General features: G+C 36.9%; 1 protein-coding gene across 5 annotated transcripts in view; it reads right to left on the bottom strand.

Moving 5' to 3' along the window:
- Positions 1-24,856, bottom strand: part of CNKSR2 (connector enhancer of kinase suppressor of Ras 2) — a 205,411-nt gene that overhangs the window by 72,940 nt on the left and 107,615 nt on the right. For 4 of the 5 annotated variants that reach the window (XM_041399957.1, XM_041399955.1, XM_041399956.1 and 1 more), the window contains exons 9-13: positions 19,928-20,074; positions 10,126-10,259; positions 7,641-7,852; positions 3,647-3,736; positions 2,068-2,282 (exon numbers count right to left, since the gene is read on the bottom strand). In XM_041399957.1, the coding sequence (XP_041255891.1) occupies positions 2,068-2,282; positions 3,647-3,736; positions 7,641-7,852; positions 10,126-10,259; positions 19,928-20,074 (798 nt within the window). The remainder of the gene's footprint in view (positions 1-2,067; positions 2,283-3,646; positions 3,737-7,640; positions 7,853-10,125; positions 10,260-19,927; positions 20,075-24,856) is intronic. The other variant, XM_041399958.1, reaches the window with a different exon arrangement.

The following is a 24,856-nucleotide window of genomic DNA, read 5'->3' as shown; positions in this document are numbered from 1 at the left end:
TATTGAGGGATAAATTTGGTAACAAAAGATATTTAAATCCAGAGGATAATGGTCCTTCTAAAACTATGGTTGGACATAGAAGCCAGGTAAACAAAGGCTAACAGATGAACACTCTTAACAACAAGAGCAATGAGGAATTGGAGCTACTTCAAAAGCCTGGTGGAGTGTTCTTTAGCACTTATGCAAACAATTGAGGCACTACAGGTTCAAATTTAACTAAAGCCACGTGGTAGAGGCTGCTCTTTACTTTAGGAAAATCTACTGGCTTGTGGTATACACAGTACAGGGTCACAGTATTCTCTCTTCCCCTGATATTCTAGCATGATGAAAACATTGACTTCTGAAAAAACCCAGACCAAACCAAACAAAAACCTCCAGCTCTTTCACTACTATCAGGACAGTTCTTTTACACTCACCTCATGCGTATCCAGAGGCTTCCATTTACAAATAATCTGAAATCTTTGGGAAAAACTAGGTAGCTGCTGATTGTAAAAAGAAAATTGTAATAGGACAGCCACTATTTTAGTGATCTTTAAGATGCAATTTGAGCATAAAGTATGTTTTCATTGTCTGATTTGTTATTATAGCTTAATAAAATTTTACTGCAAACAGATACAAGTTCCTTGTCTATTATCTGTAGTCCCCCATTCTTTATCTGCTCACTGCACAGTTTATTTAAGATTGGAAGAAAAGTTCTGACCAATTTATTACAAAACCTTTGACTGCTATGTGGCAAAAGATGTTTGCACCAGAATACTTGGGTGTCATTACCACTAAATAGAAACTCTGGAACTGTGTGATAGCAGCCAGCTTCCAGAGGCAGCATCAGCAATATTCAGCTGCAGAACACTGTAAATGCTTTGTGAAGGGCTCCTTTCCATTTTCCATTTCTTGGACAAATCAATAGTCCAAGATTCCTTTTTCTGTTTACTTCAAGCATTTTGCTCCATAGCCAGTTAGCAGATCAATACTGATTTGTATTCTAAAGAATGGATAACCTTTATTCATTTTTATAAAGGAATAAGCTCCAGCTAAACTTTCAAAGAGATGCTGAAGATTTAATGACATTACAGAGAGAGATCCTTTAATGGAAATGATGCATAAGAAGGATTAGCCTATACTGGTGGAATTTGGGATGGTAACATTTCAAGTGTTTTGTGGATGGATATTCAAAGTAAATGAAAAATGCTTGTTGTCAATTCTACGCTTGCTGTTGCTCATTAACTTCCAAACCAGAGCTTTGAGAATCCGCCAGTTTCTGTGTACATAATTTATTTTTGTACAAAATTTGGAAACAAGACTTACTATGTGATAGAGAGAACCAAAGAAAATAAAGAGATGGTACCTTAAAATAAAAGATTTTGTTACTGCATAGTGTCAAGAATTTAGCATATACTGAGAAACAAATGTCACTGAGAGATGAGTATTCTCTCGATATGTGGAAAGTGCTGTGGGGTGAATGTCTTATCATGTTGTGATGTTCTAACTCCATTTCTGGACACACTTAAAAATGAGCAAGTTACTGCAATATTCCTTCTGCATCCTATTCAGCAGAAGTGCCACATTCACATTTATACCTGCATTCCTGAGGCCTGTATGTTAAAAACAGTTACATGCATTAGAGCTCCTCTTACCTCAAAGGAAAACAAACACCTGCCACAAGTTTTCCTGCCATTATCAGGCCTTCCAAGTACCTGTAGTAAAGGGGTTGTCTGACAACACTTAGCATATTGTAGGGATGGAAATGCTGGGAAGAAGGTATCTAGACAGACAGGAAATTGCTGCTGTTTCCCTTTCCATCAGCAACAAGTCAGTCAAGGCAGAGACAGCACACTGCATTTCAAAAGTGCCATTTTCTAATACAGGAAATAAAATAATGCTTTCCATCCTTCATCTTAACAGCAAAATCAAGAATTCTAAAATATTTCTTTAAGACCAAGTTATTGTCTGAAGAATATAAATCAGTGCAACAGCAGCAGTCCAGAGAAGGCTTGAACACTATTAAACCAAGACTTCTCTTACCACAAGCACAAAGCAATGACTTTTGCTAATGTTATTTTTACTCACATGGTACAAAGCAGTTTCTGGTCCAGGTGTGCCCATAACTTCTTGTCTCAATGACTCCATTTGTAAACTAGGCAACAGCGAGTAATGACTTGGACTACTACTCTTATCTCCCTTCTTTTTGGACTTTTTCCCAGTATCCTTTTTGCTATTCCTTTGGAACATGTAGTCTTCTTGACCTATTTTCTCATTGCTCATATAGCGAAGCAATGAATTTTCTGTTGAAAGGAAAGCAATGCAAAACATCATTATGAACTGTTACATGCATGTAAATCCTGCTTCCAGAACATGCAATATTCTTGCTAAGATCTACTGCCAATTTTAACTCTTTGGGACTATTTAATTAACAAAACCCATATGCTTCTTTGGTTCAGATTTAATAAGAAAGCAAACTTTTGGTAGGGAAAATTCACAACTCTTAAAGTTTTCTGGTATATTTTAAGTAAAGGGAACCAAATATAAAAGAAGATGCACATCAATAAATTTTGTCTTGGAGTTTTAAAAAAATGAGCAATGATGGACTTATGACAACTTTTGTGGTTTTGCTGCTTTTTTACCAGGAGTCATAATTAATACAAAGGTCAGTGGCAGCACACATTTTAAAGTAATTTGCTCTGAACATTCATTGGAGATCATTCACCATATCATACATACTTTCCCTGAATACTCTTCCAGCATGTATCAATTTGTAGCTGACCCAGAAGCAATGTCTGTCAATTTAGGAAACCTCATCAGATTTCTTTTTCACAAAATTATCTGTCTTTCCTTGCATTAATGTGAACTTCTAGTACCCACAACCTCCTGTGGCAAGAGGTTCTTCAGCTTGAACATGAACTGCACCAGCTCATTTTCTTTTCATCCAGCATCTGACAGAGATATTTGATCTCTTTGCTCTTGTTTCAGATTAAACACTGACAAACCTATTTTCTTACTTCACTCCATACTAGCTTTTATAAACCTTTATTATGTCCTGCTCCCAAACTGATAATGGCCAGCCTGTGTAACTGACCCCAGTTTAGGAGTTAATTCAGTCATCTGATTAATTTTTGTTGTCTCCTAAACCTTCTTGAATGCAACTGTATTTTTCTTAAGAGATTAAGAGACTGGAATTGCACACACATAGCATGAGCAACAACTGACACAGCAGCATAAGAATGCTTCTAAATTTGGTCTTGTATTCTTTTCCTAATAATTCTTAAGTGTTTCCTTTTTTGATCCCTACTGAATATTTAGTTAACATTTTTACAGAAATAGCTATCATTACTGTAACATCTTGTTCTTGGCTGATAACAGCAATCTCAGAGGTCATAATTTTGTACATGGAGTTATGCATCCAAGCCTCAGAACCCAGAAGAACTTATCCTCTTTGATTCTGATGTAAATCCCATTCTGCTCTAGAACCGACTTCCTCAATCCTAAAATAGAATCTGCAAAAAATTAGGCATATGTAACAAAGAAAATACCAAAACAGGTTCACAAACATATACAGCTAAGCAAGCAGCAAAATTATGTTGAAATATATAGCTTAAAGCAAGATAAAACCCACAATGCCTTGCATAAGATGTGTGTTCAGAATACTTACCTCTCCTAGTATCCCTTTTTATTTTATTGGGGTCTTCATAATCTCCCACCCAGTTATATTCTACTGGCATAGAAATAGGCCTCAGCTTCCCTGGAAACAGAGGAAAAATTGAGATCATGCACCATAAGGCAGCATTAACCCAACATTCTTTAGAAGAAAGAACAAATTATGTGCTAAGCTGCAATTCTACAGGGTTGCTTACGAAAGAGGATCCAGCATTGCCTCTGAACAAGAGGTTAAGACCGGAGTTCTGTTCTCTTTAACAGAAAAGAAGCAGCTAAGTATTTAATGGAATTTTTTTTAAGTTTAGAAAATAAATCCAGTGCCCTACAAAGTCATCAGTGGAGTGACGTCTGACACTGACAAACGCATTCAAATTACTTCAGTTTTCACTGAGCAGTATCTATTTCTTATTCTGGAAGCCCCTGGCACACACATGGGAGAACTGTTTTAAAGCACATGAGAATTGTTGGTAACAGAAACTTGTGCATATCACTGAAATACCTTCATAAAGAGCATATTTGCTGGTGGGCTTACAAGATCCATCAGTGACTAAGTGAGAAAGGAAGTAGAAAACCTCTACATGTAGTTTATTTTGTAGCATTTCATCCACAGAAAACAAAGTACATTATTATTGCTAAATTCACTTTGACTTCAGACAGCAATAAAAAGAATAGCTGAAGACTATCCTATCTTTAAAGTTTTGGTTGGAAGCTGCTGAATTGATTTTAAAAAATGTGTAAATGATGATTTCTGTTTAAGGATTGCACATATATAGCTGGAAATCAGTGAAATCAGTGTGCTCTGGAACTTAGTGGGGCCACTTAGAGTGGTCTGAATTTATTAGTAAGTTAAATAGTGTATTGAAACAAAGTGTAGGTAAATAATGTATTGAAACCAGAGAAGCATAACACATGACATATTATCTGACAGACTGAAAACAAAATGTTTTCCCAACAAGATCAGCCCTTGCTCTTTTTAAATCAACCTACCAGTCACAAATCCAAAAAGTAAGTAAATATTTTGCTTTTAAAAGTAGCAAAGTTTAAAGTAAAAACTTCAAAAGTCCTGTAAATTACTTTAGTAGAAAATCCCTACATGGAAGTCTTATTCCACATTCTTGAGATTAAATCCATGATACACTGAAAAAAAGAGACATGTTTATAATGAAAACAAGTATTCAAACATGTCCATCTCCCTGCTGAAGTACCGGGTCTATGGCAAACACACCAACACCATGCAGGCAGCATAATGGTAGAACTTTTTATCATCTGAAAAAAAATATTGACAAAAAAAAAGTTGTATGTTCTGTTCAGACCACAGGATCAGGTCACAAATACTTCACTACTTAGGAAAATCACATATATTTTAAACTTTTCTCTTACCATTCATTTTACTATTTAGGGACACATAATTAAGCCTGATTGAAGCTGGTGAGATTTAGTGCACACAGTCATTTCCTGAGCAGAGATGTATTCGGCTCATGTTTACTTGATCAGAAACAGCTCTCAAAAGTTTCTTTTTCTAGAAATAAAATCTTATTTTCTTTGTGAGGCTAAACACACAGTATCTTATTAACAGGACCTGCACACCTAATAAAATAGAAAAGCTACAAAATTGATGGTTAAAATCTGATTGTTATCAAAAGTACCAACAAATTTTCATTAAAACCTTCAGCTGTTCAAAGTACCTGCTTTTGTGTTTGGCATTAAAACTACAATGATCAAATTTGTTTCTTTCCTTAAACTCAAGTTTCATTTGCTTGTTTCCTCTCCTAACAACCTTGTTTTTACACCCCTATGATTCCCTAGTCTCTTTTCCATTGGGAGGACACTCAGTAAAATTTTTATCTTGCATGTGAACAGAAGCTTTCCAAGGCGAATTAACAGCAACTATGGAAGACCACAAAGCCAGTAAGAGCATGAAAGAGAAATATCTTTGTTAACATTGTCAAAAAATGTCAAAAGATTCCAGTAAAGAAATTACAAAGGCACTTATTAACCTCTCATGAAGGAGAGCTGAGAAAATTTTTGTCAAAAGTTGACACATCACAAAATTAATGGTAAGTACATGTTGAAAATAATTATTTCTCTAGGCCTGGGAACTCTCACTCACCTTCTTTAATGGGTGACCATAAGCCACAAGAGTGTTATTGTAGTTTTCCAGGTTTCTGTGAAACCCTGCAGTCATGCCTACCCACAAACCTTATGTTAACAAATGCCATGTGGGAAACTTTAGAATTTAATGTTGAAATGGTAATATTTTTAGAATATACACTTAAACGAAAATGGACTTGACAATTCATTAAAAATGGACTTGAATTCATTAAAAAAAAGTGAGATCAAAAGTGAAAGACTGCAAAATAAATGTGTTAAATAATGACTGATTTTCAGTGGAGTCTTTGATCCTTGTCTTTATGACCCTTTCTGCTAACATAAAAAAAAAATAAGGCAAAAAACCTATCCTATAACAAAATAATGGATTCAGCAGTACTTGAAGAAGAAATGTGTTCTCCACTCTCAACCACCAGTATTAAAATTTAATGTCTGGAACAGTGAGTACATCTCTGTTAACGGAACTGACTGCAGCCACCAATTGTAATATTTGAAATACTGGAGTAATAAAATTGATATATCCATTTTCAAAACTTAGCAGTCATTTTGCACAGAATGGGCATGGTTAGAAAATACTTGAAAACACTTTGAAATCAAAAGGATACTGAAGATTTTTCAGCAGAGTGGGGTACTTGTGTAGAAAGAGTGCATTTTGTGAAAATGCAACCTTTCATATTGTGCAAGCACATTGCTCCAGGTCCTGAGGATACTTTACACAGCTCAAGTTCAATTTATATCAAGGTTCCCAGGTGATTTTGAGGCTGGGTTGCATGATGTACTAAATCTGTGCTTCCTCATAATTTCCATCTATTTTCTTCACAAAGGGACATGATGACAGGATTGTATGTTAGTGACTCTAACATACAGCTTGTGCTCACTTTTAAAGCTGAAGTAACACAGCAGGTAGGTTGAAAAAATATTCAAGTGTGTGCTCAGCTAACACTGTAGCAGTCAAAATACCTTTCTTAAACATGACATTTCCTCTTCATTTTCTTCTATAAACTAACAACTCTATGTCTGTACAATTTTATACTTGGCAACAGAAAACCAGTTCTCCCAGTCCAAAGCTAAACAAGTTACCACACTAGGTAGAGTTCCAACAGTTTCAAGGGTAAAATAAGCTGGAGTACAAGGGTTTGAGAACCAGAGCTCTTACCAGAAATTGTTCCTGAATTCTCATCCTAAATAAGCCAAAATCCAAAATGTGGATGTAGCATGAATACACAAGTGTGTTTACACGCAAAATTCCTTTTTGAACAACCTATGATCTCAAATAATGAGGAACTGCTAAATGTAAAAAGCCACCACTTGCAATACACGAAATTACAGGAGGTTAATACAGTATTACTAAAAAAAAGACCATTGTCATCAGTCTTACTTCAATTCTGGACTAAAGAAAAACTAGAGAGTTTTAGAGAGTAGTGCAGCATGAAAGCAGCATGTCATCACTTGGTAAATCTGAAGGGGTTTGATTGTTATACCTAAGAAAATTTTTCCAAAGCTGAACTCCAAAGCTTCTTCAAATCTTGCCCTTATAATGAGAGAAAATTTCCATTCTGGGTTTTTAGTAAAAAAAATATGAGCTTCTGGTATATGCTTTTTTCAATAAAATTATAGTGAAACATAGTCTGGAAAACTAAGCTGATAGCAAAAATATATATTCAGAAAACCCATCAATTTTAAACAGGACTTATCATAGTAAATATTTTTCTTTCCTATGAAAGAATAAGCTCTTCAGCTGAAATTAGACTAAAGTAGTACTGAATTCTCAGCAAAATCAATGGCCACCAGAAATATTTTCATGGTTAAAAACAAACGCAGATGCCTGAAAATCCTAAAATCAACAAATGGTGATTATCTTTATGAGATCAATGCTGTACCATATGTTGGTGTGCTCTCTCTCCTTCCAGGACCGCTTGTTCTTCCTTTCTCATACTCATAACAGTACAAAACTGCATCTTCTTCAACCACGTTGAAGCGTTTCCGATATTCTTGGTCCAGGAACGAGTTTGGAGATTCAGATCCTGTATGAACTGGCTTCCCCACTATATGTCTGCCAACATCGTCACAGGGGAGATTACCCTTTTCATCCCTTCAGTTAAAAAGAAAAGTTTTTTAATATATTGAGATAAGACACTGATTTTTTTATACTGTGAATATTGCAGTAAACACATGCTGAAACAGATTAAATCCACCCCACATCAGGATCACACAGCACATATGCATATGTATGCATTTATATGCCAGTTACCTCACACATTTCTGTTTGCTCAGTTCTTTACTGATTTATCCATCTCACTGATTTCTCTTGAAAAGTATTACAGAAATAAAACTGATGTGCAGTTACTCTTAATTTTTCTTGTTTTTTTCTGGAATCTATCTAGCACTTTGTGATTTAGGGCAGAGGAGCAATGTTGGCCTTACATTTTTGGTCTTACATTGGATACTTTTAAGACATGGCTACTTGACATAGTTTTGCACAATCATTTCAGATCTACAAGTTGAATAGGCACATCCATGCAGTTTCACATCCAGTGTGCAGCACCTGCTTATCAGCTGCTACCCCAGGACAGTGCTCACTTTGCACTTTTTGTCAGATCTCCATGATCTTTTTGCTTTCCTCTACCCCTGCCCCACTCTTTGAAAATGGAAATTACTTAAAGGCATCAAACAAGAGAGCAAGCAGTGCTGGGTTAGAAGTCCTTTCTTACACTAGATGAACCAGGACTCATCTAGTAAATGTGCTGCAACAACTGCCTAGAGATGGCTACAAAAGACCTGATCAGACAGTCATTTCTGGGCAGAAAAATGAAGGTAGTTGAGAGAGAAGTAGGTATTCAAGAGGTAATCAAGAGATAAACTGGGCCATATGCCTTTGTTGGAGTCCTTCAGCCCCTGTGATCTTCCATGTGAGTTCCAAGCTGGCCAGCGTGCTGACCCCTACTTCACCTGGCACCTTGAGACTCCATCTGAGGAGCAAGCAAAGCCTCCTCATGGCACCCAGGCAGCCATGAAGGATGAGAAAAGGCCATCCTGCCTCGTGTGACAGTGCAGCATCACAAACCCCGACTGATCACTACACTCACTTTGGCCAAGCTGCTTTCCCAGAGCAGGATGGTGCTGGCTTAGTGAGGGAGGCTGGTGCAGCCCCAGCAGGGCTGTGGGCTCTCCTCCAGTCACAAAGAGCCTTTCTGTGGTGACAGAGCTGGGGACCCCAGCAGCTCACAGGATGGAGACTGACATAAACCAGCCAGATGCTAATGGATGCTGCAACCACCATCAGGGGCTGGCCCAAGGAAGGCAGTGCAGCCTGGCCTGGAGGGATCTTTACTGCAAGCACAGAGTTAATCCAGAGCCATCAGGCAAACATACTTTGCCACAGCCCTCTAGAGATGAGGGCTCCAGTTCCCATCCCCAAAGGTACTTGATAAATATGAGCAGGCACTAACGCACAACCAGCACTCCTAAGCAGCCAGCACATGGCAAGTGTTGGTCCCTTTTTGTCATGCCATGCATGAGAGGATATGTCAGCAGCTGTACTGTCTGGGGGCATCATCACCAAGGCTTTGGGTTTTACAATTGACATCAAAATATCAAGTCTCTTCCTCTATTCCAGTAACAAAAGGAGGTTTGATTGTTTGCTTTTCTTCCTTTGGAATGGCAACAACAAACTGAGAAACAGATGTTGAGCAGTTTGATAATACCCAAAATACACACATTATTTAATATAGTTAATCATGGGCAAAAAACCTGATGAAATGCCCAAACAAATTATTCAGAAACACTGCACCTTATGTGACAGGTGAAATCAAGAATAGTCTGTTTGGATTAAGCTGATGAAAAAATTCAAATGTACCAAGGTTAATCTCTACAAGATTACAGCTTGTACTAATATGTATTATAAGATTTAATCTGAATTGGTCCAAACTACTGTATTATCAGCATGATTTAAGAGATGTTATTAAAATAACAAAAATTCATTTGGAAGTTCTCAATTTCTAGAGCAGAACCCAAAAACTGAAGAGTAGTAAATGTTTAGCAAAAATAATTTCAAAATCAGGATACACTTCTTATCAAATAAAAATATTGTGATGGTAAACATAATCAGTTTCAGGAGCACTAGGTTTTTACCATATGACTACTGCATTGAAAGAAACACACCCAAGACTTCTCTTTGGCTGAGTTTTTGTTTTGAGAAACTGTTCAACATCTGTTTCTCGGTTTGTTGGGGTTTTTTGCCTCCAAAATACAGTATTAATATGGTATTATCTACAGAGAAGACTAATAAATAGATATGAACAGAATAGTCAGTTACTTCACAAACATTTTTTATATCAAATTGTACCGTGAAATGGTCTTTTTTACCTTGGAACATAAGGTTCTGTTGGAGGAGGAGGTATGTAGAGATCCTGAAGGGCAGAGCTGTCTCTTTTTGTAGGTGTGCTGATAGTGCTGGATGGAGTAGCAACACTGCTTGTAGGGCTTCTAGGAATAAGAGGCTGGTTCAAAAGAGAGAGAGAAATAATCACGATTATCCTTACATATTACACATTTTTATTTGTAAAAGCCAAAACCAGAATATAGTTCAGAAAGCTAAAGAAATAGTTAGCAGTTCTAACATTCTGTGTGCTTTTAAACTGACTAAAAACCCACTCATGCTAAGAGGACAGATCTACAAATGGATATGTATTGTACTTATAAAATTGACTCCTCTGATTGCATCTTATTCCCTTTAGCACAGCAAGTTTATTGCCAATGCCCATAAAATCAGTGATCACTAGAGCTACCGGTGAAATCTTAACATGTACATAACATACAGAATCCAGTTAATTCCTTAAATAAACTAACATTGTAAAGAAAAAGTCTAGTTTACAGCAAAAGGTGCATAACTAGGCATTACATTGAATGTCAAGTCCTTCCATCTGCTCTACAGCTTAAGAATTAACTGTAAAAGCTTCATCTTATGTCTGCAGATGCTGTTAAATCAGGTACTGCACCCTCAGAGCACACATGCTATCACAGAATCAACTGGAGATTATTATTATTCTTCATTCCCCTGGGTACACTCCTCACAAAATAACATTTACTCACAGGTAAATAAACTGTATCCTCCTTGCAAAATAATCATGCATTCTAGCTATCATTCCAGACCAGATAGGATCTTTCCTCTTAATCACATTTTCTCACAAGATTTTCACAAGATTTTCTAAGTCTTTACAAAGATGCAGAAAAATCAAATTAGAAGAAAACTTTGATTGTTTTAGTCTACTTAATAACATGGCTGTCTAGAAACAAAAGCCTTGCGTGGCTTGGCTTGTGTGATAGCACAACTCAGGCAGAAGAAAAAGAAAGAGCAGAACAGCAAGCACAAGAGTATCTTCATACACCCGAAAAAGAATCCAATATTAAAATATACTGAATTTTGCTTTGAAAAAGTTTTTTCTCCTCCATCTTTTTGGAAGTTTACTCCTTGAAGAAAGAAGTGCTGGGATTGAAGAGAGTTCACTATACCTAAAATTTCTGACCTTAGTAACTACTTAAAGACACAAACATTTCACATTGCATTGATGGCAGAGAAGCTCTAAATGTGGACTGAATAGGTGCATAGAAAGATCCTTCTCCCAGCACTATTGCCAATATTTTATGACAGACCAAAAGGGTATTCCTGTGCAGAATAATAAGTTATCATTTTCTAGATATTAATCTTGACACTGCAACAGAAAACCCAAGAAGTTTAAAGCAGGATCATTGCTAGAATGTTTGCCTTTCATCAGCTGGTGATAAGTGATACAAATCTATGCCTATCAAGCCAAGGCCCCACCACTGTGTCACTTTTCTACAATCTGTATATTGGAACAATAAATATCACTTAGGAAACCTCATCCTTTAGCCAGTTACTGTCTTGTTTTGGAACAGGGCTGTGTTAGGTGCTATGTAGCTCCAGCACAATAAAATGCATGCTTAAGATTTGCTTGTTAAAACTTTGCAAGTCCACCTTTAGAGCAACAGCTATAAACTGACACAAGTTTTCTGGGGTTGAATGTTCAAAAGGTGTCTCCTATAAACAGTGATACTGCTTAACTCTTCTGTTGCTCATTAGAGTTAACATGAGTATCCCACAGCCAGGCCAAAGAAAGACTGCCAGTATTTACAGGAAGGGAGGGAGAAAGACACACACAAAAAACCAGACAGGTAAAAGACTTTACAACCACTAAAAACAAGACAAGTCTACAAAAATAAGAATAAAATTGGTGGCAAAAACAGGTCAAGAAACCCCAAAACAACCCAAAACAATAAAAACACCCTAAACACCCCCCTCCCTCTTTCAGAGAAGCAAAAATCTTATTCTTTAAATTTTTATCTGTGACAGTGTAGCCATAGATGGTTTTGAACCACTCATTTTGAACCACTAACACAACAGTGTTTGTTACCTTTGTGTTACCCTGCACTTCTGTAACAAGAACACTTCGTGGCTTGCTGAGTGGCCTGTTGAATTAATTTGCTTTGTAAGCCAAGGGGATTTTGTGATCTAGATCCTGTTTACACTTGTTAAGCCCAAGCTGTTTGCCCATGGCTCATACCAGCAGAAGCACTGAGACGAAGACAAACTGCATAGGTGGGTTTGCTCTTCTCCATTTAGAGGAAGAAGACAAGCCTTTATTTGCATGAAAGGGGAGGTAAGAGGAGAGAGGGACTTGGAGACTGGAATTGTGCCAGTCAACATGAGCTTGTGGTTCATCTTACTGGGAATTTCTTTATCTTACAGTAGGGAAAATAATGCTCAAGCATAAAAATGTTCTGGACTTACAAGAATTTGATGTTCCTCTGGTGATCCTGACAAGCTGCTGGAGGGCTACAGGACACAGGGAAAGAATTTCTCTTGTGTTACAGCCTAGAATACCTGGCTGCAACTATTTAAGTTCTAATGATATTGTCCTAACTTCTGGAAAAAGGAAAAAAAACCACTGAAGTCTGAGGAATCTGTTTGGTATAACACACAGCCCTGACATTTAAGTCAGTTTGTCCTCCAGGCAATTTGCTGGTTGATCCTGGAAATCAGTTTGGGTTTGGTCATCTTTGACAAATGCAGATTTTGGTTTATCTTTCAGCGCAGGAAGGTGGTTAAAACAGTGAGTGCAATAGGAAGAAATGGTATTCAGTCCAACATAGAAAGCCATAAGATATCCAACATACTGAAGGCCAGTGATCCCCTGTCAGACACTGTCAGAGGTGAAGACACAGTGTAACAGGGGACACTGAATGACTGTGGTACCTCACAGGACAGTGAATTCACTACCCCAGGGCACCTGGAGCTCCCAAGGGGACAGAAATCGTAATCCAATCCAATCCATGTGGAGATACAATCCTGTAGGACTGCCCCAAAACATACTAGGATGTCTCATTTATTTTCAATATTTCTTTTGCATTACCAAACTCATCTCTCTGTTTATTTCCAAAGAAATAGAAAACTTGTCTAACTAGAAAAAAAGGGAAATCCTAATTTAAAAATAGGTGACCCCTTTCTTTAAAAAAACCCCAGTATTTATCATGACCACATCAGTAAATCAGTAGCTTAGTAAGAATTTTTACATGGTAAAACATTTAAATGGTCTCTCCTGGTAGTAGCTCAACACACTGAGAGCCTTGCTGTAATTACCACTTTGTGCTCTAGGAGTTCAGCTTTCATGTTTATATACAGAATGAAAAAGTCTTCAGACCCCTCTGGTTGAAAAGAAAGCCTTCAGAATGTGGCCTAGATGTATGGTACATCTACATAGCATTTTGCATTGAAAATCAGAGACCTCACTGCTCAAGTCAGTCTGGTCACATCCAAGCAACCAGCTCACGCAGCTCTCTGCTTCAATGGCAGCCACTCAGAGGGCCACATGTAGGCACCTTGGACACAAAACCACATGCAAATCCAGTCAAGTATTTCTCCACTGGGTGCCTTGGAGATCAGTGGTATCACTGATATAACTCTCTTCCAAGGAGCAGACATTCTCCTGCTGCTGTTACTTCTGGCAGGCTGGCCAGGGCAAGTGGGATTGCTGAAACAGCAATAAAACCAAAACATTTTCAGGTCTAAAGAGTTGAACACTTGGCCCATGGGAAAAGCCTGACAGAGAAAGTTTGGAAGTTACATACTAAAACTGGCACAATCTAAAAATGTCCCACAAATGACCCTGCATCAATCTTAATCCACAATGACAGACACAAAATCTGAAATGCAATGTATTTTGGAGTACTATTTCTCAAACATTTTGAATGCACCACACTCCCCCAGGTTCATTAGTCTTTACAAAGCCTTCCCTAAACTGTCACTTGGCTGCAGAACAGGAAACCGAAACCAACCATCTTTACTTGGGAAAAAGGAAACCCCTGTCAGCACTGGCTGACAGCACACAAGTCCCCTCTCTTCAGTGGCTGTTCTGTCCCTGCTTGGCTCTGCCCCGTGGTCCCCACCTCCCTCTTGCTAACAGGACCCATTGCTGCTTTTTGCACTCCCAGTCCTGAAGAAACTGAGAGGGTGTCCCAATGAGTCAGCTCATTCTTTCTGATTTTTCTATCTAAACAATTAATGTAATCAATATTTAATGTAACTATCTAAAATTATTTTAAATGTTTTTCAAAACTCTTTGAACCTTCCATTAACACCCTTGAAAGCTGCAATATAAGTCTGAGAAACATTGCTCCAAAAAAGACGTACAATTTTTCAAAATATAAGCAAAGCTAATATAAAATTTTAAATTTCATTATCTTTATACAGTATTTGCATCAATAAGCAGATTTTACTACCAGTATATTTTTCATATTGTATCAAAATTACAACAATACATTGAACAAAATGTTTCCAATAAAATAAACTTTTTATAATAACAGTCATGACATGAAATAATGAGATACTGTAACTAATTCAGTCAAGAGTTCATTTTAACAGTGCTACAAAGAATGCCCAGTTCCCATGCAGTTAAAAGACAACTAAGTAATTTAAAAGCAAACAAGTGAGTGTTTTATTCAAATTTAATAATTAAAAAGGGTAGGATTATTAGTTCTAGTCATAAATAATGAAAACAGTATATAGCAGTGTCTAGATGAATGAAGAAGGCAATATAATCAAATAAGAAAATATACTGAATAAAAATAATAAAAGCAGCAATTTCTTTCAAACAAAAAGACTTCTTATTGTTGCCTTTGCTTCTTAGGAAAATGAAAAGCTGACTATATAACAGTGGAAATATGATGCACACCTAATCCAAAACAAACTCTGTTAAAAAAACTACAGATACTGAGCTGCTGGTGCTTTTAAAACAGTACAATTTAATAAAATACAAAACAGTACAGCAAACTATAAAGATATACAAAAGGTGACATTCAAAAAGGCTTGGTGAAGAAGGGGTCAGAAGGTTTTTTTCCAAGTCAACACAGCAGATGTGGCTGGCAGCTGGACCTGCCCCATCCTCAGTGCTGTGAGGAAGAGTCTTCTCACTGACACCAGCAGGTGCACTCCAAATTAACCGAAGTATGGCACAGGTTGCTCCAGCACTCTTTTTCTGTGTTAAAAAAGAACTGGATGAAGAGTCTTCCACACTGTAATAAAGTCCATTTTCTTTTGAGTAATTAACAAAGCATTTTCCAGAAGACAAAGGAGGACTTTGCAGTAGGTTCTTGCTAGTGTGCTGCCAGCGACTTACACAAAATTTCATATGCTCTGAGAATCTTCTCTATTGAACTTTCCACCTTTATTCCAGCAGCACTTGAAGGGGCCTTCCTTTGAACCTCCCCAGAACAACACAAAGTGGAAAGGAGAAATAAAACAGACAATCTAGAGCAGAGGAAATTTATTTCTGTTAGGTTTTGAACCAGACAAAAATTTGGAGAGTTCAAAGACAAAATCACCTCTATGTCAAACAAGGGAAAAAAAAAAGGTTAAAGTTAATTGGTTTGTTCACCATGTGCAGTAGCAGTCAGAAATACAAATATTGCAAACTGCAATATCATTCTAGGTTCTCACACAATGGACCAGCCTGTCAAAAAAAGTAACTGAAAGGCAAATTTAGTAAGGTTTGTCTTGCAGGCATAACACCTTAATATTTATGGTACAATACCATATTAATAAATACTTTCAATTTTGCAAAAGGCAACCACTAAATTCCTCAAGGGCACAGCTACTTAATTCAACTGTTGAAGAAGCAGTAACAAAAAACACAGGCTGAAAAATCCCTTGACTTCACAAATTTGGACATGATTCTAAAATGCATCATGGGAGAACCTTGATTACCAGTAAGAGGTTGGATGCTGATGGATATTAAAACAGACAATCAACTCACTGAAAACACAAAAAAAATCCCCAATCAAGCAAACAACACTTTCTTTAATCAGGACACAAGGGGGGAAAAAAGGAGTTTTTTATTTCTGTACTGATTGACCTTAGAGCTGGAATTAGTGCTCTTGTAAATACAAACTCATTATGTAATGGTGCATGGTATAGCCAAAGGCTAATTGTATTATTTTATTGTACATCAAACCATTCAGTTTCAGGATGGCTACACCAGAGGCATAATTCTTCTTCTTTCTTTCTCTCCCCTCACCTTTCATATTTATTCTAAGGATACGAATATTTATGAAAAGACTTAATGTAAGTGTTTCTGCTAAAGAGGAAAAAAAACTCACAAAGAATTAAGAATTAATCAATAATTATGTAGCCTGCATTTAACTCCTAATTCATGGCAAGACTGCAATGTGAAGGCAGAGCTGTTCAAAGTAAACACATGACAATTCTAAGAAGCAACTATGCCAATTAAAAACAAGTTAATATCTGAATGATCTAAAAGGATTTTCCACACTTGGAGACTGTGAATGTTTGGCTGGCATATGGCTAACCTATATCACTAACAGTGGGCAGAAAGCTCTTAAACATTTCATTATCAGTTTATAATTTAACTCCTAGGACACCCTGTCACCCACACACAAACCAGCTCGATACACTGGTGGTACCTGCACACTGCCTGGGCTGAGACACTCATGGAGCACTTTCCCAGCTCCAGGCATATTTATTATCTCCATAAAGCCTAGTTTGTCATGCAGCTGCAAATGGCAAACTTCATGTTCTTAAACACAACTGTGGACTGAACAAGCTGAATGTCATTTACCAATAATGCCTCCACATTATTCACTTTAAGCTCAAATTAAGTTTCAGAGGTTCTCAGTTTAAACATCACAATGTATATTTTAAAGTAAATGAGTCCTCTAATTTAATACACTGAAATATTTACCTTCTACACCTATGGCACTGCCTGTTAAACATATTGATTGGTGGGATGCATAAAAAAGACACAAGTCTGATTTTGTGTTATCCTCCTTACATTAGGGCAAACTTCCACCTTCCCACCTCATTCATCACTATATGATTAGGTTGTGACATCACATTTTTCCTGTGTTCACTCTATTTGTAGAAACAAAAAGACCACAGCAGTCTTTTTGCTGATCCTATTTCCCATTTTATCAGAATTTCACTCTATAATCTATATTTCACTCTATAATCTTTTGAATATTTTACACTTCAACGGAATTATTACTGAGTCACAATTTCCTTATAGCTTGTGTCTGCTGAATAATACATATAGTTCAATTAACTTAACTCTGGGATGACAGCACATTTGTAACATTCTCTAATATTTCAAGACATCCTGATATGGAAAAACAAGTTAGCAGAACCTCCCCTGCTTGCAAAGTTGATGTTAAGCACTGCTCTCCTTTGTTTTTTTTTGGTATTTGCTATCACTTTCCTTCCTCTCCTCTCACATTACATCCCAAGCTTTATTAAAGAATAGCCCCTTTATGTGAATCAGGAACATAAGAAATTTCAGAGCAGCCATAGCATTAAATTGCAATTGCTACACTTAAGAGTTTTTATGAAGATTTTTTTTCAGACAATTAGTTAAATAAATGTCATTTTTTCATATTTTAACAGCTATGAAATTACACCGCACTCGGACTTATTCTGATGCTTGTTATTGATAAAATATACAGTACTGATATCACACTTAGGCTACACTTAAACTTCAACATCAGCTGACTTAACATCTGTTCAACTCTGATCTGCATAAATCAACAACAGAAATTTCCACATTATGCATCTTCTGAAGTTTGCACTTCACCCTGGAGCTTTGTCCACACTCCGCCTACTTAAGAAAACTGTTGTTTCTCACACTAAAATTATAAATTACAACAGACACACATATGCCCACTGCACACATAAGCACTGAATGAGGTTCTGGCCTTTTCCTGGTGTTGTGTTTGATAAAATCAGAATAATATCACCATGATACCAGAATTTTATTTGTAATGTTTAACAGTATCTCTATTTGTGCTCATATTAGCTTTTAAAATATTCATATTTTTCATGCTAACAGCAAGAACTGACCCTCCCACCCTCAATACTCCCATTTTCCTCGTTCCTCAAATCTGCAAGATTACAGAAAAATACAGAATATCTAGGGTCAATGTCACCCAGTATACATAATTTACATTCAAACTAGCTGTCCAGATTCCGTTTCTCATCAAATGCAGAAGAAGAGGCACGTGCAGGGGAAAATTCACCGTATCCTACAGGCCAAGATGAATGAAGCAGTAATTACTAATGCATGTCTGCTGGCCAAAGGGAGTTTAAATGAGAAACCTGAATGACATGTAGATATTTACACAGCAGATCTAAAGTTAGATCAGTTGAGTAAGACCCAAGTACCTGTCAGAAACTTTTGATGTGGGGTCTGCAGCATAATTATTCTGGTAATAAATGATAAAGTGAAGCAAAATGGAGTACTTAGGAGCCTGGCTCAATTCACCTGAAAAAATACCAAACTTACCCAAGCTCAGCATTTAGACTGAAAGCATCTGTCCCCATTTAAAGCAATGACGTGTAGTTTACATTTGTATTTATATTCTCACTAAAGCTATGGAAAAAGTGCAGCCTTCAAGTAGAGACATTCATACATTCATTTCATACATCCAGATTTACAATTTTATCTTCATATACTAATTTCTGGTTGAAAGTTTTTGTCACATGTTTTTGTGTATTCAGCTCTTATCTGGAAGGCCAAAACACCTCAATCATTTAAAATCTTAGTTTCAAATACTTTAATGCATTTCACCATTATATAAATATTTATACACACACACACACATATACGCACACATATGAAAGAAGTTCTTCATGGCATTAATTTTTAATGTATCTATTAATATTTCAAATGGCATAAGACCACATATAATGGCAGTGGCATTTGCATATCTCATTTTCCTTTTGTCCAAACTTTGCAGAAGTCTTTTCTCTTTCATATGTACTCAATTTTTAATTAGAACTTTTAGTGTGGTAATAAAAATGTCCCAAAGAATGCACTCTTTATGCAAACAAAATAAATTTCTAAACAGTATTCTGTTTGAACTGAATGGAAAAATGGATTATTTGTTGGTTCCAGCAGTTAGTTACACGCCTTCATCAGTCTGAACATAACTTTTATTTCCTAGAGTAATCCATCACAGTGACATTTCATCCTAGAGTTAAACATGAAAGCTTTAATGAAGCCATTCCACAGCTTCCAGCACGTTGCAGTTTTACTAAAATTACGTGCCCAGCCAGACATCCTGTGCTATGCCTCCTTATGTGCAAGCCTTCGGTCAAAGACAACTTTGACACAAATACAGCTTTGTTTACATGAGGAAATTTTGATGGTCAAGTGGTTTATTGAATACAATCACCTTATAAATTTTCCTGTAACTCTATGAGTGATCAAACTGAGAACTCAATCATTTTTATCCCTCTTTTTTTTCCAGGTTATACTGGACTGAGATCTTCACAAGAAATCAAACTAAAATTTATCAGTTTGTGAAGTATGTTTGTCTCTCCTTAGATAGGAAAAATTATCTGAGGCTTCTTTTCTGCATTGTAGAACACTGGGATGATTACTTTTTAACTTTGAAAAGTTCTAACAGGTTGAATTTCAATTAAGCCTATGAGAACAAATCGCAGTGAAATAATTTCAGAAACAATTTTTCAAAGTATACAAGAGTAAATCCATATGCTGCTGAGGATGAAGCACAATAAAGCATCACTGAGATAATCTATAGTTAAAATGATGGTGTATGACTTATGATTAAGCTTCATTACCTGCAGAGCAAGGGGCTTCCATCTCATATTTTTCAGTAAAGCTGGTGCTGAGGTAAGCATGCTCTGAGGTCGCTTTTTCAAAGTTAAGATAACACCACTCGGATCCTCTCGTAGTGCATTCACCAAATTTTTCAACTGCCACCCCACCTGGTAACCAGTAAAATCATTACAATAAAATTGAGGTACATTATTCAATATGTAATGTTCCCTTTTTAAATAAGATTAGTAAATAACATAAAGGAGTGTATATATATCATAAAGGAGATTAACTCTAGAAATGTCGAAACTTAATTACTGCATAAAAGTCACATAAACTAAAATAATTATTATAATGCATTGAGATGTATATGCATAATTTCAGGTTTTAGAATTAATAAACTACTGTTACTTCACTGCAAATGCACAATTAAATCTCAAGGTGTTTTCAAACTGAGCTCTGGTACACAGACTTTAGAGACTAGAAAGTTAAAAAGCCTTGGCTTTTGCATTGACAGTTCATTTCAAAACTGAGCATTTTGTACTTTGTGGTTACTATTCAAAGTCCACTAACCACATGTAGCCATTCACTACTACTCCATGCACCTTATGCAGGCACAAACCAGCTCAGGAAAACCTACTCTTCACACTGCTGTAAAAATGAAGTCAGAATCACAAGGCCTTTTTTAAAAAAGTGCTTCTTTCATGATGATTTCAGAAACAAATACAGTAAATCAGTGACAGAAATGTAGTCCAGTTATTATATATTAGCCCAAAATAATTTTTTCCTAATTTAATTACAGTATTTTGAAATATTTTAAAATTAAACCTTGATTAAAATGGTGTGCAACAAGTTTCTACTTTTAAATGCAAGACAGAACTTTCTGAATAATTTATTTTGCTTTTTTTGGGAAAAGTACTTAAAATACTAAAACATTTTAAGTCATGACAATGGTTTTAAGTCTGAATGTGGCCTGATTACAAGGTACCTATTGCAAAATGCTTTAGGATAGTAAAAGTATGCTTTTTCAAGTTTGGCACCTAGACTGGCAATACACAGAATCATATATCCCTTCAAAATCTTGGCCTGCAGACTCACAAAGTGATAATTTCTGTAAATTTGACAGCTTTTCTACCTCTTTTTCCTCTGTCCCCCACCCGTGCCCTGCTAAACAAACAAGTACATTTTCCTAATTTGTAAATGATCACAGTTATGGCTATTTTCCTTCTTTCATAATTTGTACAAGAACACTGTCAAGAAGAAAATTATCCAGCTGAGAAGAGGAAAAACAAAGATCTAGAACTTTGAAGTGATACGGTTATTTTACATTTGAGTAATACATTTGAAAAATTGAATTAGCAGTGTGAACAAAGAGCACAGATGTTCCTTATCACTGGAATAGTGCAACATGACACAAACATACGTTACCCATACTTAACAAGATAATCACGTGTAGATTGTTGCTACTTTTTTTGTACCTCATTCCCTATTACACCAAGCCTCACTTTGGTTAGCATCACTTCTTTCAAGAACCGCTTCTCACAAACAAGCCACTTCAGCCAACACTGTTTTTACCACCCTGAATCACAGACATAGCTCAAATCCCATACCCTTTCTTCAGCTCCTGTGAACCTACCTGTCCTGTTTCCACCACAGCAAAGCCCAATATATCCAGGATGCACTTCTACAGTAAGATTATTGTATGCAAAGAAAAAGGGTATTGATAGCATACATCTTTACAGAACATTTTTCAGCTTTCACAGAAAAATTCCAAGCATGCTGAAATCCTTATTTTCAATCCCATGTACTAGACATATGGCTATTATACTTCGAACAAAATCAAACATTAAATTAACCAACTCTATCTCAATTTCCACATCCCACTGAAGCTTCTATTGTGTTTCAACAGCATTTAAACAAAATATCTTCAAGCCCAAGCTTTGTGTGTAAGGACATTGCATTATTATTAAGAAAAAACTTGCTATTTACAACACTGTTTTCTTATTTTAGAGACTTCCGCCACTGCTTAGAAGCAATATATTCCCCACAGTTACCTAATGTCACTGTGGGCATATGTGAGGTTTCATTTGCTATCCAAAAGAAGGAATCATTAGCCTACAGTTCATGTAAGCTATCTCTGTACCTACGGTACTGCACACTGTAATTCCCTAATGCAAAAACCGAAGAGGGATTTGTGGAGCAAAATCTTTCTGCTGAACAAAGCAGCACCAGGAGCCTTGAGGAGAACAAGATCTGACCTCAGTTATGGAGTCAGGATGTAAAGTTCTTCTCAATTAAGTTGGTAGGACACTGCATGCGAAAACTGGACTTTAAAGCCATCTGTTTCTCACTGAAATAGCCAGAGGAATATAAATAAAATTGGGGCTTTTTGGCTAAGCTAGCATTTTAAAAATTATTTTAAATGCACTTTCATACTTTGCAGAGACAAACTGTCTCATGTATTTGAAATATGCATTACAATGCAATAAATGGGAGATTATCTAGTCTCTTCATAAGAGTTTGGGGGATTAAAGAAAAAAAAATAGCTTCAAAGCACTAAATTTGATGTATTTAATTTAGAAGCTCATGAATAAAAACAATTTAATTTTTCACAGTGAAATTCTGAATTTACTATAAATTTCAAATGAAGTCCATCCTCTGCTTTCATCTAGTTCCCTGACAAAAGTTTTCTGGCTGTTGAGACAGGCCTTGATGGCTTCTCATAATCTGTATAAAAAGAACTAAACTGGCCTAAGACGAGCAAGTCACATAAAAGGTAGTAAACAATCAATTGAAGAAAATCAATGTCCACATAGGAGATCTGTTTTTCAGTTCCAACATAGTTCAGATCCTCTCAAAATTCATTCTGACACAGACAAAACAATCTTTTTGAGGAGGTCAGGCTGCAAAGTGGAAAAAACAGGGACTATATCTGGAACTGAAAACTCTTTTTCAGAATTCCACTTCAGTGACACGTAACCTACCCTTTAACTACAATTTGGTTTTATTCTCTATAACATCTCCTTTCTCACTACCACAGTTAAAAATTTGCAACTTCTAATCATCAAATTTTTTGGGCAGAATTTTCTAAGTTCCTATAATATCTTTTCCTATCATATCCTTGCCCATGTACTGCAAAAAAGGACAGTAACAAAAAAGCTTCAACACTGGTTTGAAAATTCAATATATATGTAAGAGGACTGTATTAGCAGACAGTTTTACTTATAGTAAAATAACTTGAGCAATTAATTTTGATAACAGCGCACTATGCTGACCAGGTGGCCATTTTTATGGGCCAAGGAAGTTACTGTTGCTTGCTTTAAAATAAATTTACATTGTTAAACTAGTGCCACCTAGAAGCAGCAGTCAGGAGAGATGTCTCTGATGGCAGCCAAGCCCAGTGCTAGCTTTCGCTGCCCATGCCTGAATCCCTCTGCAGCTCACGGCCACAAGCAGGGAGGGACCAGGACAGCCACTGGCGCCCTGAGGGGTCGTGGTGAGATGGTTTTGCCAACATTACAGCAGCTCTGCTGCAGGAGTTTGGAGTGATGGTTTTGCCAACATTACAGCAGCTCTGCTGCAGGAGTTTGGAGCGATGGTTTTGCCAACATTACAGCAGCTCTGCTGCAGGAGTCTGCCAGGGCAGGGAGGGACAGAAGGGGTGACCCATACCTAAGGGCTGATGGCCCAAGGCCAGATCCACAGTGCTGCTGGGGTGGCACGGGCAGGGCACCACGCTCCCAAAGGGCAGGGAACACCAAGCAGAGACACAGCCTGCACACAGGGTGCCTACAGCACCAGCATCAGGCCACCTCCTCATTTCTCATTCATTCCACCACTACATGCCCAGGGACTGTGGCCAGCCTCACCAGAGTGCTGAGAGTGCTCCAGAGTCACTCAGGTCACCCAGGTGGCTTCAGCAGGGCAAGACTGACACACGGAAGGGAGCCCTGCACAGCCCTGACACATCCTCCTCATCTCCTTGCCAAGCACCCACTAACCCAAATCACAGCAAGCTTTAGCAAAGGCGCTGTTAGAGGTCCCCACCCACCACCTGGGAAAAAACATGCTTCTGAGCAAGTTGAGATATGTTTTAAAAGATCTCTATGCTTCTTTGGCTTTCAGCAAGCACATCTGGATTACTATTACAACAGCCTGAAATTAAACTTTTATTTTTAATTTCTATTCTAAATTGTCAAGAATTTCACTTTTAAATAATTAAAAGTTGCTCTTAAATAGGTTTTTCCCCCCAAATGAATCTGTTTCCACCCTTACGACAAGCTTAGAAGATGGGCAATAATCTTCCTTTGTCTGAAAGTAAACATGATAGTCCATTCAATCTTTTTTTCCACACAGCTGCACTCATGACAGTATTCCCATATTCCTGTGCTCATTCATGAGTACTGCTGTATTTTACGATCCAGAAAGTAGATCTGTAAAGTATTAACATGCAGGCAGCTCAAATACAATTGGATGGCTCTACACCTATTTTTAGGATGCTATAAAATAACCTACAGTCTGAAAAATCTAGGACTTGTAACCCCAGAGAACAGCTACATCATTTAAAAGCAGTGTGCAAATCCAGCACACAGAGAAACTACATCATTGAGAGGGTGGAATAACAGACAAATGGTAAACAGAACAGAGTTCTTATTTTTACAGGCATAATTCCATTCTAAGGGTGACCAGAGTCCCATGAAAGTTAATGAAAGCTTTCTGCATCCATGAAAAGAAAACTTTTTTTTGCTGTTACTTTAATTATTTCCTGACTTGAAGATTTTGAAAAGGTAAAAGTAGCAATAACTTTATACTTTTGAAGGACAAATAATACGTTGCTGCTAAATATAATCTGCTAAACCATTTTCTATTTTCTAACTATGCGAATAAGCAAAATCCACTGTAGTGTCTAATTTTAAAAAGTTGGTGGACTGCGAAGATAACCAAAATTCTTT

The sequence above is a fragment of the Onychostruthus taczanowskii genome, unplaced genomic scaffold (genome assembly GCF_017590055.1).
Source record: "Onychostruthus taczanowskii isolate IOZ18803 unplaced genomic scaffold, ASM1759005v1 scaffold17, whole genome shotgun sequence".
NCBI classification, from domain to species: domain Eukaryota; kingdom Metazoa; phylum Chordata; class Aves; order Passeriformes; family Passeridae; genus Onychostruthus; species Onychostruthus taczanowskii.
Note: the sequence above shows the minus strand (reverse complement) of the source record. Positions and strands in the feature narration are given on the sequence as shown.